Genomic DNA, 17,879 nt, shown 5'->3' with positions numbered 1-17,879 from the left:
AGAACATATTGGACCTTTCATTTTCACTTTTTGAGAGTTCTCCAAACACGGATTATGCTGAAGCAACATGAAGGATGGATTGGTGTCCGGCTAGTGGAGGAGGTCGATGGCGGCCAGATATGCCGGGGGTCATGGATGAAAAGGGAGAAGCTTCTCTGATGTCTAGTAGCTCGTGGTGGTCAACCATGACCGGAGATGGAGATCACTGGAGAAGAGACGACGGAAAAAAAACATCAGCACGTCAACTAACGATGCATCTAGGGACAATGTTCCTATGATAACCAAAAGAACAACCATCAATAACAAAATGGGAATCAAAACTGCAGCCATGAGCAAGAATAGAAAGGCATCACGAGGAGTACCTGTCTAGGTGGACGGACCTTGCATCAACCAAAGCATATGCATCTCAACTGATATGGTAAACTGGACGAGGTAGGGCATCACTTGAGGGTTACCTATCTAGGTGGACATTGCATCAACCAGAGCATATGCATCTCAACTGAGATGGTAAACTGGATGAGCGTACTTGCTCATGTATCTCTTTCTTCCCATCAAGTAAAAGACAACCCGCTCCCGTCGCCTCCCTCGTGGGCGATCGGGGCGCTCCCGTCCTCCCCACCCTCCCCCCTTCCCCCGCAGTCATCGCCGGGCAAAGCCCGGGCGGTGCTGGCGATGGAGGTTTTCCTTCTCTCCCGTGCGCTTGGGAGGCCCGACGGGGCGGACTCGACTAGGCGGCATTGGAGGGCGCCGGCTCTGGCCCAGGCCGGCGCGGATCCCGCCGTGGATGGCGGCGAGGCGAGCGGTCGCGGCGGTGGTGCCCAGCGCCTCGTCAGCCAACGCTCCTACGTCCCCTGGTGGCAGCGGCCGACCTGGGCCCGCGGGCCTAGATCTGGGCCTGGTGGGCCCGGCCGTGTTGGGTTGTTCTCTGTTGGTGTGCTGCACGCAGAGACCTCGGCCACCATCCGTCGCAGCCGGTGTCGTGCTCGGACTGGACCGGCGGCGTTGGTTTTGGCGATCTGCCCGCTCGGGCTTGTCGGAGCTCGGTTGAGCTTCCGACGTGGGGCATCGTTGGGGTGACGTCCCGCCGTTCTGGAGTCGCTGGGGCAACGTCCTTGCTAGCTATCTGGGACGAGGTCCTTGGGCCGGCTCAGTACTGCAGCTACTCCGGCGGCTACGGTATGTTCTCCCTCCGACCAATTTGGCCGTGCTTGTGCAGGTGTGCTCGCACGCTGGGGATGGTGGACTTCGTGGTGCCGCCAATCTAGGGTCTTGGACGTCTAGATCTGGGTCTGGCCGAAACCTCTGCCAGCCAGCACGTGTTTCCTGCATATGAGTCGAGTTGGGGCTAGCTCATAGTGCGACTTAGGTTGAAGGCGCGGCGGTGATCTCTGCCTTGTTCGCTCTACGTCCTCGCGATGGTGTCCGGAATTTCTCTCTAGGTTTGGACCTGGGCGAAAGCAGCGCATGGCTCTGACCTGTGCCGGCGACAGCGTCACCTGCGGGTGTTGTTCCCTTGTTGAAGGTGTCCCAATGATGGCCCTCCTGTCCAAAATGATGGACTCCATCCTTCCACCTCAATCTGCTCCTCTTGGAGGCCTCGCTTCGTTTAAGCTTCTCTAGTAGTGTCCGTGTGACCTCTCGCTGGTGTCGCAGCCCTCCCGCAACATCGGCTTGGATGCTTTTACACGGTTTGCTGCGGTAGCTGATTTCCTTCCTAGCGCCTTGGGGGGCTTTGCTAGGTCGGCGTCTGGTTGTAGCTCTTGCCGGTGTGTCTATCCCAATGCCAGGGGATGATGTTGTGTGTTTGGTCTGGACCTAGCCCGAGCTCCATGGGTGGTGGTTCTCGGGTCTGGGTGAAAACTTTGCAGGTCCTTCTCTGCCGACAACGATGACGCATTATTGTGCCATTCACCTTCTTGGAGGCGTCGCCGCAAGACCCTCCCTCCTTTGGTTCCTCAAGCCCTACTAGGTGGCCGACCCTTCGTTGAGTTCCCCCTTTAGTTGCAGTCTTGGTGCGGTGGAGGTTTGTTAGCGTGGAAATGGTTGTGATCGCTCCGGTGCAACAGAAGACAATGCTCCCTCTTCATGGATCAAATGACGCTTCGGCTTGCTTTTATGTGTTGTCTTTTTGTTGTGGTTTGGGTTGTGCGCTTGGCGCGTGTGTGTTGTAACTCTTGGTGTAAATCCTAGCCAGTTGATGACTTCGTTAATTTAAAGCCGGGATCACATCGAGCCTTCCATCTAAAAAGTTATGTACTTATATTCACAATCAAAGATGAGGTGGAGGCCTAATACCACTTCAGCAACAGAGATATTGGTGAAATTTTAAACCTGAAGATTTTTTTTTGCGAATTAAACCAGAAACCAGAAGACTCGAACTTGATCCCAAGCAGGCAGTTTTTCTGTTGTTCTCCCGCGGTGGAATAATTTTTTCACCTGTGTATGCTTAATTTTCATGCATTCATATTTATCTCGACAATTTAGCGCAACACATATGAGTTAAACACCAACGTGCCACGATGATGATCATGATGGCATGCCGTGCCCAGGCAATGGTGTTGGATGTATGGGCTGAATGCAATCAATAGCGGTAAAATGATAGACAAGCTATGTCCGGAGAAAGTTAGTGCTGAAATCATCAATTAATTTGTTGCTAAAGACATTTGTAAATCAAAGTAGCGTGAGAGTCCTCCAATTCTAATTGAGAATAAGCAAGTGCGTGTGGGTGGGGCGTGCTCTGGGGCTATCCACGGTAGCGCGTTACGCGCGTGGGTTCGCTGCTCGATTTGTCTCCTGGCGAGAAGAAAAAGGTCCCCGCGAGGAGAAAAAGAGGCCAGCCCTACCCACGCGAACCGCGCCGCCTCCCTATTCCCCTTCCTCTCGTCCTCCTAACCCACAGGTTCTAGCCACCTCCAGATCCGGCCACAGCCGGCCATCCAGGAGGTGAGGAGCAGGACGTCCAGGTCATTCCCCTCTCTCCTAATCCCTTTTGTCTGTGGATTAGTACACCGGATAAACACTTCAAAGTGGAGGCGAAGGACGTGACCTAGAGCTGCCGCCATGCCCTAGCCTACCGCCTCCGCTTCAACCCCACTAGCCCCTCATTTTTAGTTTGTAATCTGATACGAATGTTGATGAGCACATAGCCTTGGAGCTGAGAACAGGAGGAATCCGAGGAGACAGATGGAGATGGAGTGGGGAAGAAGACAGGGTGAGGTAGGAGGAAGAGGAGGCTGTGGCGGCGCCCCGTGTTTGCCTTCTTCGTCAAACATCCACAGATGAAGGCCACGATTTCATCAACTAGGTACAAAATAAATTGGATCTTTGGCCTACTTTTTTAATTAATATATGTAGTCTGTGACCTAGAGCTGCCGCCATGCCCTAGCCTACCGCCTCCGCTTCAACCCCACTAGCCCCTCATTTTTAGTTTGTAATCTGATACGAATGTTGATGAGCACATAGCCTTGGAGCTGAGAACAGGAGGAATCCGAGGAGACAGATGGAGATGGAGTGGGGAAGAAGACAGGGTGAGGTAGGAGGAAGAGGAGGCTGTGGCGGCGCCCCGTGTTTGCCTTCTTCGTCAAACATCCACAGATGAAGGCCACGATTTCATCAACTAGGTACAAAATAAATTGGATCTTTGGCCTACTTTTTTAATTAATATATGTAGTCTGTGACCTAGAGCTGCCGCCATGCCCTAGCCTACCGCCTCCGCTTCAACCCCACTAGCCCCTCATTTTTAGTTTGTAATCTGATACGAATGTTGATGAGCACATAGCCTTGGAGCTGAGAACAGGAGGAATCCGAGGAGACAGATGGAGATGGAGTGGGGAAGAAGACAGGGTGAGGTAGGAGGAAGAGGAGGCTGTGGCGGCGCCCCGTGTTTGCCTTCTTCGTCAAACATCCACAGATGAAGGCCACGATTTCATCAACTAGGTACAAAATAAATTGGATCTTTGGCCTACTTTTTTAATTAATATATGTAGTCTGTGATCATACATATACTGAAGATTTCATGTTTGGTAATTTGATTCAGTAAAAGGCTCAAGGGCTCGGCATGTTGCAGGCCAATGTGTTTCCTTCTCTTCACTAGATCAGGTCCAAAGGTGATTACGTTCTATTTTTATATAGACCTCTCTTAGATTCATTAGGTGGATTATTTGTTCAAGTTAAGTTATACTAATGATTGAAATAAATGACTGTGTGTTCTTGCAGGGGGAAGCCAAATGGCAGAGATCTTGGTACCTATGAATTATCAGCAATGCTACTATGAATTATAGTGGCAACCAGTCTGTACTATAGAACATATCATGAGCTTTTTACCCTTTTTAATTTTTTCTATTATAATAAAGTGTGGAACAATGTCACAGCACAAAGAAGCCTAAGCTGTAGCATGTACTCATCATGAACGAAGTTAAGAGTATGTCTGCTGGTGATAGAGGTGGAGCTGTTGATCTTATTGGCAGCATCAAGATATCCAAGATCCCTATAGTTTCATTTATAATAACTGTTATATCCAGAAACTGAAGAGTATTGTAAATTTCTGATTGTTGCTCAACTTCACGAAACTAATGAAGTTGCACGTTATAGATGTTAGTTTAGTCCTTGTCCTATGGCAATTAGCATATCATTCTTGCTGTGAGGAGAGAACAAGTTGAAAGTTTCAGTTAAAAGTTAATTCCATTATCGATAGAAATGCTAGAAGGAAATAAATGGGAGCTTTAGACTTTGTGCATTGTTCATTGTATATGTTTCATATACCACTCCTTCAGCTATTTTCCCTGATAAACGATTATTAACTAATGTACTTCTTCATTTCTAGGATGACTTTTTATTTTCTCTAGGAATTGAATCCCCAAGTTAGTTTATAGGATACATTAGACATCAGCTTCTATTTTTTCCAATGCATTAAAGGTTCACTTTCCATTCTCCAGCTCCTCAAGTGTACGCAACATAATAATCAATAAATTGTATTTATTTGCACATGGAAGTATGATTTTATTGTTAGCCTACCAAGTTTTTTTCATAATTGATGGGAAAAGATCTCTTTCATCGCTATGTGATATATCTATATGTCTATTTTGTTTCATCGCATAATTAATTTACTATGTTAGCACCTATTCGAATTCCCTTCACCATATCTGATATCTGAAACTCGTTTCTAATAGGAGAAAGAATGTTGGAAGTGAATGAAGCCTCCACCAATCAGCAGGGAGCCTTTGACTCGAGGATCATGAAACTGATACGAAGATGGCCTGACTGCTGAAGAATATGAAGCAAGATTTAATTGCTCAGGTACTTTTCTCTTCCCCGACGGATTTCAACTATGTGGCCTTCTATTGTTATATTCGTGTATGAATTCGGAACTTGTATGGTACCTACTTTTAGGCTGATAAATTTATTCATGAAACTGGTATTGATACATTAGCTGTATGCATTTCAAATGTCAACGGAAAGTATTCTCCCAGTGGACTAAACCTCAGACTTGACTTGCTAAAGGTCAGGCAAATGCAATCACACTATTCAAATCTTTGTGTGATCTTAGTGGCGGGGTATAAGATTTTTCGAAGAAACCATCACAACATGGAATATTTAACTAGCAATTGGTTTGTTCTTATAGTAATTAATATCTTTTAATTGTACTCACATCTTGGAAAACTTCATGTTTCCTTTTTCGAATTTCCTGAGAAGCTAAAGGTTTTCTCAAACGTTATGACTTTACTAATCTTTTTACTTAATCTGCTGGCATGACAAGGCTGCGAGTGTATAAGCGACAGTACCAGCCTTCTACGTGTAGTCCAAGCCATCTCAAAACTGCTTGAGTTTGGGCCAGTGGGGTAAAGTAAATGGATTGTTCATTCAAGGTAAAAAACATCAGGTTTAATAGTCAAGGTTGAAAGTGAACTTTTCAGTAGTTCATGGGTAAAAAGTTGGATTTTTCCCAACATATTTGGAATTATTCCGTGAATGGGTATTAATTATTATGTGAAAGATTGAAAGTGAACTTCATTTGAGGAAATAACTCAGTTTGTTTGAACCAATTTTCCTGGCATAGTCTCCCCAGTTAGCTCTATGTAGTTTCTTATGTGTGCATGCGCGTGCATGTTCCCATTCAGTAATTTTGGTCTGCTAGGTAGCCCCGGTTCTTCTGCTACTAACACTTCATCATTGATTTATTGTATACCGCGTTGTTTTGAGTTAATGATCCATTTATGAACTTGTATAAATGGCCAGACCCATTATTAATTCATTTTATCCATCAAATGCACAATAAATTTTGAAGTGAGGTGTGCAAGTATTTATTCATTTCAGTTTTAGATGATAGGAAATGTGAGATTTGTTTTCCAGTTTGAAGTATCAAGGATAACTCTTGTAAATCTATACTTTCTATAGAGACATGGAGTGTTGTGTCTCTGAATGATTATCTTACTATTTTGTCATGCATTTTCAGTGGAGGCAACCGTACAGAAATCGCAAGCTTTGGTGTTGGGGACCTCAGAACATTGCTTCTTTATGTATACAGAAGTCAGACAGCATTCTATGTACTTCCCTGATATTTTGGACCTTCTCAGGAAGGTAAACTTCTTTTTATGCAGTATGGTAAATTTTTAAAATACCAGTCTTCCACTTTTTGAGAATTTAATTACTTCTGCCACGTGGTTGCTTTATTGTTTTGGTGATCCTGTTATGCTCACGTGGCCCTTCGGCATGTACCTCATACATGACCCTCCATCCAGGTGAGACCCCCGATATATTCTTGGATCTTTAAGAGATGGTGCAGAGAGCAATATTGATTTTCTGTTTCATTGTTCTATTTATAGAATAAAACAAGATTTTTTGTTCAGGTTTCAGATCTCTTGAGTTCAGTGGAACTCATAGAAGAAAGGAAACTTGCTGTTCTATGGTGTCCCACTGTTCCAGGTTTTAGGGATGATCACTAGACTTGGAAGTGTGAATTTATTGTTGTCGCATGTGGGTATGTACCTAATGACGTGTATACAACCACGACTTTTTTCTTTGACAAGTCTTTCCATTCATAGCAAGAATAAATAAATGTACCATGACCTGCGTTGTCCATGCCATTTATCTCTATTGTGTGTTTAAGATAAATGGCATTTATCTTAAAATTGTTAAAGAAACTATTTTGCAACAAGTTTCCTTCAAATTGTTAAAGGAACTATTTTGCAACTGTAAGTAGGTAAATGAGTTTTACTTGGCATACAAATTTGATCTTATAGCATTAAATCTCCTCATGATATACTTAGTAATACATTTATGCTATAGTCTTGATTCTGCATGTGCACTTGAACTCTGTTTGATCGTCTACACTGTTGTTAAAAGACTTGAAACATATGATAGTGGGATTATATTTGAATGATATGATTGTTGATTGATAGCATTTTTGCTGCTATAGCTCGCCATTTTTTATGGTTTGAACACATGCATCTTAAAAATGTCCTGCTTATATATATTTACTTCCTTTTTTTCTGTCTTAGGTGTGCTACAAATTCTTCAACCAACAATTTAGTGTAGATGTGTTTTGCTTGTAGCTTGCTCAAGGCGCTGCTGGCATGACAGGTCCTATGCTCAGATCAAACAGTCCATTACCCAGGTGTATGAATCTATATTATTTTATCTTTATCTTCTGCTGTGGCTATTGTGAGAAAAAATTTCAACACATTGTTTGTAACATTGAAGAAAGCTATTAACAGTTCTAATCAACGACACATGATTTATTTCTTAGGAAGTAGTTTGTGACTTTTTTTCTAAAATGTAATAGGCAGTAACTTTTGAGGTTCATGTGCTTATAGTGTTACTTAATTAGTGAGTTAGTGCTAGATCAGTGTCCCAACACAATGATGATATGCCTCATATAAGAGGAATATTCTTCTCTGAGGAAAGCTGAAGCGCAAGACTCAAAACCAAACTTGAGTCTGAATGAAAAGTTCATTCTGCACGGTTTAAGTTTGTTTTGAAGTTTAACTTTTCTATTGACTTGTCCTCTGTACATGTTTCAAGCAATAGCTTTGATCTTAAATGGAGACTATTAATTGGAGTGTTCCATCTTATTGTATTGTATGTTGATATATGGAGAGAGCATTTGGTAGATTATTTTTGGTCAATACTGCTCAATCATGTCTATAGAAATTGAGAATCATTTTTGGGCTACCAGATTTTTTCTAAAGGCACATGATGTGCTAGAACCTTACATTTATAAGGAAACTTCAAAATTTATAAACAGATCAAATTTTGGCACATCCGCATATCAGCTGTATTGAAAGAATAAGATAAGGTTTTTCTCTTCCAAGTTCATGATTTCAACTTCTTTGCTTTCACTCTTTTACATATATTTACAAGTTGTGATTTTGTTCTTTCCCAGTTTCTGCACTACATGTGAACTGCTAGCCACTTGACCATGTTGCCAGATGCTGAAGTGTACTTTTACTATCATTTTTGCATGTAGTTAATGTTCTCATTTTGTTCCCTTCTTGAATTGATACCTAGAAGAACCTTGTCTTCGGGTAGTCTTCTTTTTATTTTGGAATTCTAATCTGTATAGATTTTGTATATGAATACCTTATATCAAATCCAGAAGTTTTAAGGCTAGAATCGAAATGAGGACTTGTGGCTCATTTGTGATTGGTCCTTCTATATATTATACATTGTATCAAATTGAGAGCACTGAGTAGTGTTGGTTGCCGAAAAAGGCTTTGTACCGGTGCATGACATATTTTTTGTTATCATGCTGTGATTGGAGCGCACAACACCAGTGAGGAGGCGCCCCAGGGGGCGCCCCAACCACTAGTACGAATCAAATTTGAACAAGAGAAGTCCAAAAGCACGGCGATCTTCGCTGACAGTAGCATGGTGGTAATTATAGCTAGATGACTACAACTCTGTACTAATCAAATTTCCACAAGAGAAATCTTAAGCACGGATTGGAGAATCTGAAAATAAGCAGACACCTTGAAGGATTGGAGAAGGACGCGGTCGATCTGGGCCTTCACGAGGATTGAAGGAGGGTGTTGTCGATCTGGGACTTGAGGAAGACTCAGTCGAGCTGGACCTTGGAGAAGCATGGCGCGGGCGGATATGCATGTCACCGTGTGACATGCGGCCTAAATCTAAATTTAAATATTGCGAAAAAATTTGAAAAAAATCATGCATGTTCACAGCACATATTAAAATGACCCCTAAAAATTTCAGAACAAAATTCGAAACACACATCGAGAAACAAAAAAGAGAAATCTGTCATGAATAGTTCCCGAATTCAAATCTGAGTTCTCTGTACACTATTCACACCTGAGTTTCTCTTTTTTGTTTCTCGATGTATGTTTCGAATTTTGATCTGAAATTTTTAGGGGTTATCTTAATATGTGCTGTGAACATGCATGATTTTTTTCAAATTTTTTCGCAATGTTTAAATTTGGATTTAGGCCGCATGTCACACGGTGACATGCAAAAGGTGCATGTCACCTGATCTCGATCCGGCGCGGGCGGCAGTGTGCGCGGGCTGAGGCTGCCGGGTGGCGACGTGCGTGGCGGTTAGAGCATCTCCAACAGGCGCTGTAAAATCTCGCGCTATACCGGCGATTGGGCGCGCTGTATACCGCTCGCGCGCGGCATAGCGAATTTGCCCCCGGCGGAGGCTGTATTTTGCAGCGCGCGTTGGTGTGCGAAAAACGCACCTCCGCTAGAGGCGCTATTTTGCACAGCGCGCGCGTCACAAACTGCTAATTCGACCGTTTTTTTTGAAAATTCATCAAACAAACTATGAAATTTGATCGAAAATACGAATATATTTAAAGTGCGACGATACAATGCGACATTTAAACGAAAATACTAAATAAAACTACTACTCGGACTGGTTGTCGGACTCCCAGTCGAAGTCGGAGCTGCTCAGTGTCGTGTCCGACACCGGCGTCGACGTCGTCGTGTACTGGAAGTCGGAGGAGGACGAGAGGACGACGGTCGACGGCCCTGCGGCGTTCTTCCTTTCCTCCTTCCTCCTCGCCGCCGCGTCGGTCCTCGCCTTCTTCCTCGCCGGGGACTCGGCGCGGCGCTTCTCGCGGCTCGCCTTCTTCTTCGCTTTCATCGCCGCCTTGTCCTCCTCCCTCGCGCGTAGAAGGCCTCCGTGGCGGCGACGTCCTCGGGGAAGCGCCGCGCCCATTCGGACGCGCAGCGCCTCGTCGCGCTCGGCGATGAGGAGGCGCTGCTCCGGCCCCGATGGCGGCGCCGCTGCTCGCGCGTGATCATCGGCGACGGCGGCGCCGGCATCTCCGCCCTGCTCGCGCGTGAAGACATCGTCGAAGTTCATCGACCGACGTGAGCGGCCGAGCCGCCACGCGACGGCGTCGTACGCCCGCGCCGCCTCGTGCGCGGTGTCGAAGGTGCCGAGGCGGATCCGCTCCTCGCCGGAGCGGATTTCCGCGTCGAACCGGCCGCTCGGCCGCGCCCGGACGCCGTGGTAGCCGGAGGAGGGCGGCGGCGCGGAGGCATCTCGCGGACGGAGGTGGAGCCGGCGCGGGAGGAGGCGGAGCGGCCGGAGGTGGAGCGGCGCGGGAGGGAGAGAGACGAGGAGGGAGAGAGACGCGTGGAGGAAGTGACAGCTTGCCCGCGCCGCGCGTGGCGTGTTTATACCGCGCGCGCCATCGCACGCGGCAACTTTCCCCGCGCGGATAGCGCGAAAGCGCGCGGGCGGCAAATTTTTTAGCGCGCGCGCCTTTTTCCCGCCTCTGCTGGACGCGCGCGGCAGCGCCCGCGCGCGGCAAACCGGCGGTTTTTTTACCGCGCGGGCCTTTTAGCGCGTCTGTTGGAGATGCTCTTAGTGCGTGGGCGGGGGCACGGGCGGCGGCGTGCGCGGCGGCGCGGCGTCGCAGTTCGTGTGCATGCATAGTTTTAAAACCGGACCGGACTGCCGGTTTAACCGAAACCGGCGCCTCCACCGGTCCATTAAGCGCACTCGACCGGACGGCGCCTCCACGTTTTGGAGAAGTGATAACCAGCTGGTCCACGCCTTTTACATGTAGGGCGAGGTTAGCATTTGAATCTAGCTAAGTATCTGGATTCAGATTATGTTTTTTTTAAAGTAAACTATCGGATGTGTCATGCCATGAAATGATGATGAACTTACTGAAATCGCATGAATTTAAATATCTAGTTTATGATCAGTATCTTCTCTGGCACAACTTTTTCCGTACCAGATAACACGTTTCAGGGTCTGATAAAGGCAACATTCTCAGAAAGAAGTCAACATTCGAAATCTTTGATCTTACAAATCTCGAGATTAAGTCCCCATGACACCGACCAAGTGATGTGATCACACAAATTTCTTCACACCCAAACCGGTTTGTCTACCCTAACCTAGACCCAGTTGCACCGCTTCACACCAACAAGTTAATTTCAGCAGGGGCAAACGAAGTTCGGGTTGCAAAAGCGACATGAGAGAAGCCACAAGATGGCAGGCCACCTGCGCGTGACAATCGGGAACACGATGACGGGCCACTCCCAAAATCTTAGGGCATGTACAATGGTAGAGAAGTCTTATCTTTCCTTAGCCCTCCACATCATCTAGAGAAGGCAATAGCTATAATGTGTACAATGCATTATCTCTTGTTGTCATCCCTTATAATTACTGAGAATCAATTAATTTTGCAAGAAAATTGTTGCTAAGGGAAGACATGTGAGACAATGGTAAAACTGGTCTTCTCTTATTTTATAAGGGCATCCCTTAGCGAAGGGAAGGCAACATTTTTTCTCTATTCTCTCTCCTCAAACTCAGCAAAAATTCTATGTGACTGTTATAAGGGAAGACTGATGTCATTCCATTGTACATGCCCTTAGAAGTGGTAAAATCTAGCAGAGTTTTCGCTGAATTTAGTAATCTAGATAAAAAGGATATCATATAAGAATATTCATGTTAAAACGTGCAAATAGGAGGTATTTAAAATTCAACAGGCAAGGATGCTGCAACGGTGTTTTTCGAAAAAGTAAGAACACGCCAACGGTGTGCCCCTAAACACTACTGTTGGCTAAATTTTAGATATGAGCAAGGTCGGGCCAGTAACGCTCTACATGTAACAAAGGTTAAGAAAGAAAGAGAATAAATTCAACATTGATGGTGTCAATGGCCAAATTCGTGAACCATTCTGAAGTAACTACTATTCAAGTTAAGATTTGACCTTTTCGTTCTCCGAATTATGTAACAACTTTGAATATGAATATTTTTGACATGAAAAATATTAATGAAATACTCATAATTGTTACAAGGCCATTTTCAAATTTCTTGACGATTTTAGAGTGTTCTGCACCATTGCACCACAATAGTAGGTGACTCAAGCGGAAATGCACTTTTGAACCATATGCTCATGCTATCTAGAAAAACATTTCAAAATGTTAAAAGAATTCTGAACTAAAATTTGTCATCTATACGTCGATATTATATGTGCGCACGCAAGTTTCGTGGAAAATTGATATTTTTTGTGTTCTATGTAACAAATGTAACAAGGATAAAGAAATGTACTGTGAAAGCTCTTTCTAAGCATCAAATTTTGACATTTTTACACATGACACAAAATTGTTGGTTTTTGACGAAACGATTTTATGAGCACATAGAATGTTGACATGTATGCGTTATTTTTTCATTCAAACTTTTTCACATTTAAAACTGCGTTTAGAAATCATTAAAAATATCAAAAGCATATGCTCCCAGCTCTTGCAAAATCGCCTCGTCCATGACTCAACCTACTGTCCAAGTTCTTTAACAAACAATCAAGATTTACTGATGAACAAATCAAACTATATTGGATCAAAGAACATAAAGACACACTCGAGAAAGATCTTTGATAAGATACATCAAAGAACTTCGACTCGGTGGCCTTGGGGCCTTGCAGGTGTGGCGGACCATGGTCCCTCGCCGGCGGAGGGTTTTCGTTATTAATTTAGTTTGCTTTTTAGTCTCTTTTTTGGAATGGTGAGGCAGCGACTACATCCTGAAGTTAGAATAAGGTCCTCCCCGCCCTATCCTTGCTCCGGTGGAGTTGTGTGCCCGTCGGATCTCCTGGGATCCGGTCGGTTTTCGTGTTTGTTGGTGTGGTTTCATGTCAGTCTCTTCCGATCTACGGTTGTCATCATTGGCGATGGTTGTTGCTCTGGTGCGCAGATTTTTTTGGACCTTAGCACGACAACTTCCCGTCTGTCTACTACAACAAGCTCTACTACGACAAGCTTTGACTGACTCCAGCGATGGAGGGGCGAGGACAGCGGAGCGTATTCGGCTCGTGCTAGTGTTTGTAGTCATCGCTAGGTGGCCCGAGTGTCAATTTGTAACTTTTTTTACTTTTTGGATTATTTATACTACTGTTGATGATTATTAATAGATCGATGGATTTCTCGAAAAAAAAAACTTCAAAGTCGTCATCTTTTGCTCTACCTTCTGCATCGTGACGTTCCTCCTAAACTATAGGGAAAAATTTCCGCATAAATAAAGTTTCTGGGCCGAATAAAGAAGCCCGTTCGTTAAAGCCCACATACAACTAAATTTTCCTGCCATATGTAGCCCTACTCCCAGGATCTGGCCCACCTGCAGCGAGCGAGAGCACATCCGCATTTTCGGAGTTGCTCTCTCCTCTCCTAGGGTTTTCTCTACGAGCGCTATAAAGCTTCTCCCCCCTCCCGCCGCAGTTTCTTCCTCCCGTTGGATTTTCGGAAGCCGCCGCCGCGAGAAGACACCGGCGAATCCCAACGCCAGGAGGAAGATGGTTGGTCTGCCTTGCCCGATTACTCTTGTGGATATAATTTCTATTCTGGAGCGTGATTTCAAACGCTGCAATCTTGTTCACTGTGTGACCTATTAGCCATGATTATTTTGCACTGGTGTCTGCTAATTTTGGCATCAGTTTTATCTTGTCTCTAGCCTAAACCATTTGGTCTCTTGTGTCTCTAGCCGAAGCAGATCCATGAGATCAAGGACTTCCTTCTCACCGCGAGGAGGAAGGACGCCCGGTCCGTGAGGATCAAGAGGAGCAAAGACGCTGTCAAGTTCAAGGTCCGCTGCTCGAGGTACCTGTACACCCTCTGCGTCTTCGACACCGAGAAGGCGAACAAGCTGAAGCAGTCTCTGCCACCAGGTTAGCATGTAGAGCTAATTCAGCCAGACATGGTTTACTTATGGCCTAATGTGGGATAAACTTTGCTTGGAATTTATGTTCTTGCTGTTGTTATGCGAAGTCGACATTGTGCTTCTGTAGTCGATGTCCCAGTGAAGATAAAAATCAGGTCCAAAGATGATTGGTGACTGGTTTTAGCTCCAAGCCATCTGTCATACAGTTCCGCTGAGTCGATGGCTTGGGGCTAAAACCATGTTTTAGAATTGTCGATGATGGCCATATTAGCTATGAGATCCGAGGGACACCAAATCTGATTACAGAATCCTTTGTTCTCCTAGTTTCTACTGTTCAGCTGATTGTGCTATCGTCCTGTCTGCGTAGTTGTGTTTGTAGTAACTAGCTCAAGTAGCAGTGTCCCTATGAAGAAAAAAATACTACCAGAGATGAATGCTGTAATAGTTTTAGCTTCAAGCCATTCTAGTCATTATTTCTTTTGACTTGTGGCTTGTGGTTAAAACTAGTTTACTTTTAAGTTCATCCGTGATGGCCAATAGCTATGAGATCCGAGGGATGTGACATTTGAGGCAAAGCCTATTTGTCTAGCAGTTGAGTTGGCTCTGCATCTTTTGTTGTTTCTTTCAGATGTCTTGCCTATTTTAGCTGTTTATTTTTATGTTAGCTTTGTTCACCCTCATTTGCTCTGCTAGGTACCACCATAGATTCTATGTTTGACGAGTTTCCATTGATACAGGTTTGTCAGTCCAGGAGATCTGAAGATACAAGCCGGTGTCTTGATGAAATAGCAAGGCTTCTCTTGTTCACTCTTGAAACTTTTGGACACTAAGCAATTAGACATGTCAGCGGTGGATAATTAAATCACAACACTGAGGAATATACTTTTTGCCACATTACAAAAGGCTCATTTTCAGCTTATTTCTTGTATGCACTGTCTGTTGAGTTTATGATTGGTCTGCCTGTTGCCACTTTTGTGATATCGGGCTCAGCCGCACAGCAATGCCTGGAATGCTCCTTGGTTGTTTGTCTTGTGAAATGTTCTATCATTCTGTTCCACAATGTAAGCTGCTTTAGCAAACTAGTAAAATAGATGCAGAGGAAGTATGAAATTGCTTGCGAGGACGCTTGAGCCATATCGCTTGTCAATTTGCAGTTGAGTAATGTTGCATTGTGCATCTTTGTTGCGATGTTGTCAATCTCAGAGCTCTGAACTGAGGTTTTTGATGTGTGGTCATTTCGTACCTGCCTTAGCAGTACTTGGGAAATAGGAAAGTAGGTCCTCCGTTGGATTGTTCCAGCAGCCAAAAGCTTGATATCATTTGAAATGAATGATAACACAGAGATCAAGTTTTCATGAGATAACTCTATCCCAACAGGTGGTGCAAATTTAGGATTCAAAATATGATTAACTTGGTAGATGGCAATAGAAGTTTAAGTTCTTACAGATGCTAATCAGTTCCTGAGTCGCCTGCATTTGATCTACAAACAATAATGCTTCAAGATATGTGAAATTCTGCTTCAAGACATTGTTGATGCATTGCAAATGATAAAAGATAGTGCAAATTTAGGATTCAAAATAGGATTAAGTTGACATTTGACAATAGAAGTTGAAGCTGAACTATCAAACAGCTGCTAATACATAAATCTGTCTCTTCAGCAAAATGAATAAGTTCATCCAGCCTTGCAGGTGCTAATCAGTTCCTTGGTTATCTGCAACTGAGAGCATCTCCAGTCGCGTCCCCCAAACCGTCCCCCAAAGCGATTTGGGGCGCACCGGACAAAAAAAGCGTTCCAGCCGCGTCCCCCAAAGCCCTTTTTCGTCCGGCGCGCCCCCATTCGGTGTCCGGCGCCCCGAGCCCGTCCCCGTCCCACGGGGGACGCACCGGGGACGCCGGACACAACGAAAGCGAGGCGGGAGTGGCGGGGCCGACCCGTCGGCCGGCACAATTAATTTAAACCTAACCGTCGCCTACCTCGCGACGGAAGTTATTGGCGCGCGCAGCGACGGTGCAGCTTCCCGCAGAGGGCGCGGCCGACGCGTCCCGTCGCGCCTAGCTCGCGTGCCGGCGTTAATGAGCGCCACCGCTCCTCCGCCTCCCTCCGGCCTATAAAAGGGGCGCCTCTCATCGTCCCTCTCCACACACAAACCCTAGCGCCTCTCTCCCAAACCCTAGCCGCCACCATCTCTCAACAAGACTCGACGCTATGTCTGGTAGAGGCGGAGGCGGACCTCGCGGCCGCGGCCGTGGTCGTGGTCGTGGCCGCGGCGCGCGCTGAACGCTCGCCGTCGCCTTCCACGCCGCCGCCTTCATCATCGTCGGAGATGGACGTGGAGCCGGACGTCCCTGTTCGAGTTCGTCCACGTCCTCAAGGGCGACCCGCGCGGCATCCGCGAGGCTGCCGGACTCCTTCGCCGAGTACGTCGGCGGCGTACGCCCGCGCACGATGCATCTGCGGGAGCATTCGTGCGGCTACCGCCGGTGGATCGTCAAGGCGATCTACGACGCGCGCGGCAAGATGTACTTCAACATCGGCCGGGAGAAGTTCGCGCGCCACCACGCCCTCCAAGCCGGCTTCATCCTCGTGTTCTCCTACTTCGGCAACAGGGACATGAGCGTCAAGGTCTTCGACGAGAGGCGCCGCCTCCGGAACTACCACGTCGACAGGGACGACGACAGCACCGACGAGGAGGACGACCGAATGAGTGTTGTTTCTTCGCAGCGAATACGTGCACGGAGGTTTCTGCCTGTTCGCCTCATCGGTAGAACCAACAAGGGCACCATCCTCCCGCTGGATTTTCCAGCTTAGGTGATCGGGTGTGCCCTCGAGTGTTCTTTCTTAGCAGCGAACACACGAAACCTTCGATGCACGGCCTAGTTAGGTTTAGTTTCTTTGCAATATTTTATATTTGTGTCCACCATGGTTCAAACTATGTATTAGTTTGTGGAAAACCATCTTCCAAACTGTGTTTTCGTGTAAACCACGTTCCAAATTATGTATTAGTTTGTGGAAATTGAAATAAAAATGCTAGAAAAATTATTTTAAATGTTTGGGGGCGGCGTTTGGGGGACGCGGCTGGGGAGCGACGTCCCCCAAACGCGGCACGAACAAAACACGTCCCCCAAACGCTCGATCCGGCGCGGTTTGGGGGACGGTTTGGGGGACGCGGCTGGAGATGCTCTGATCTAGTTTCAGTGCTGCACTGCAGCTCTTCCTCCATGACAGTTTGGAGGCAGTCGGTTGCTAGAAAGGAAGGAAGAGCACTACCCAAATAGATACACGAATTCGAATGGCTCAACTTTGTAGCTTCACAAGGTCCTTCAAGATCCTATTGTGCGTGATGTGTGAGCGAGGAGAGGCCTCGCGGGGTCGGTGGAATTCTCTCGACCGGGACCGCGGTCTTTCTTCCTTCTTCTTTTGGTGTGGTGGCAGGTCAATTCGCCGAGTGCGATTTGTTCTTCCTCTTCGTCGACCTGTGGCAGTGCGTGCGGGTTTGGGTGGTGCTGCGGTGGCGGATGAGCTGCGGCGGTGCGTGTGGGTTGTGTTGTGGTGGCCGTCCGTCTTCTCCATGGCGTCTGCTTCTTCTTGCTGGTACGATTCCCCTCTTGCCTTCTCAGTGATTTTTCCTCTAGTGGCCGATGGGTTGTGTCGTGGTGGCCGCCCGTTTTCTCGGTGGCGTCTGCTTCTTGCTGGTACGATTCCCCAGTTGTCTTCTCAATGATTTTTCCTCACGTTAGTGGCCGATGAGATTGGAGC

The 17,879-nt window shown here is 46.2% G+C and overlaps 1 protein-coding gene and 1 long non-coding RNA gene across 3 annotated transcripts; both read left to right on the top strand.

Annotated features, from left to right (window-relative positions):
- The first annotated feature begins 2,829 nt into the window (after positions 1 to 2,829).
- Positions 2,830 to 6,503, top strand: LOC124648171. Of its 2 annotated transcripts, XR_006986438.1 has the most exons (6): positions 2,830 to 2,963; positions 3,147 to 3,304; positions 4,037 to 4,106; positions 4,216 to 4,441; positions 5,169 to 5,295; positions 6,452 to 6,503. It is a non-coding gene; the product is annotated as an uncharacterized LOC124648171 (long non-coding RNA). The 2 variants fall into 2 exon arrangements; XR_006986437.1 differs by lacking the exon at positions 2,830 to 2,963 and having other exon boundaries at positions 3,013 to 3,304.
- Positions 6,504 to 13,596: 7,093 nt separating this feature from the next.
- LOC124679414 (60S ribosomal protein L38) lies at positions 13,597 to 15,091 on the top strand. The gene is made up of 3 exons (XM_047215176.1): positions 13,597 to 13,760; positions 13,946 to 14,129; positions 14,860 to 15,091. The coding sequence occupies exons 1-3, from the start codon at positions 13,758 to 13,760 to the stop codon at positions 14,880 to 14,882; spliced, it is 210 nt and encodes a 69-aa protein (XP_047071132.1). The 5' UTR covers positions 13,597 to 13,757; the 3' UTR covers positions 14,883 to 15,091.
- The last annotated feature ends 2,788 nt before the right edge of the window (positions 15,092 to 17,879 follow it).

Source organism: Lolium rigidum, chromosome 1, assembly GCF_022539505.1.
Source record: "Lolium rigidum isolate FL_2022 chromosome 1, APGP_CSIRO_Lrig_0.1, whole genome shotgun sequence".
NCBI lineage: Eukaryota > Viridiplantae > Streptophyta > Magnoliopsida > Poales > Poaceae > Lolium > Lolium rigidum.
Note: the sequence above shows the minus strand (reverse complement) of the source record. Positions and strands in the feature narration are given on the sequence as shown.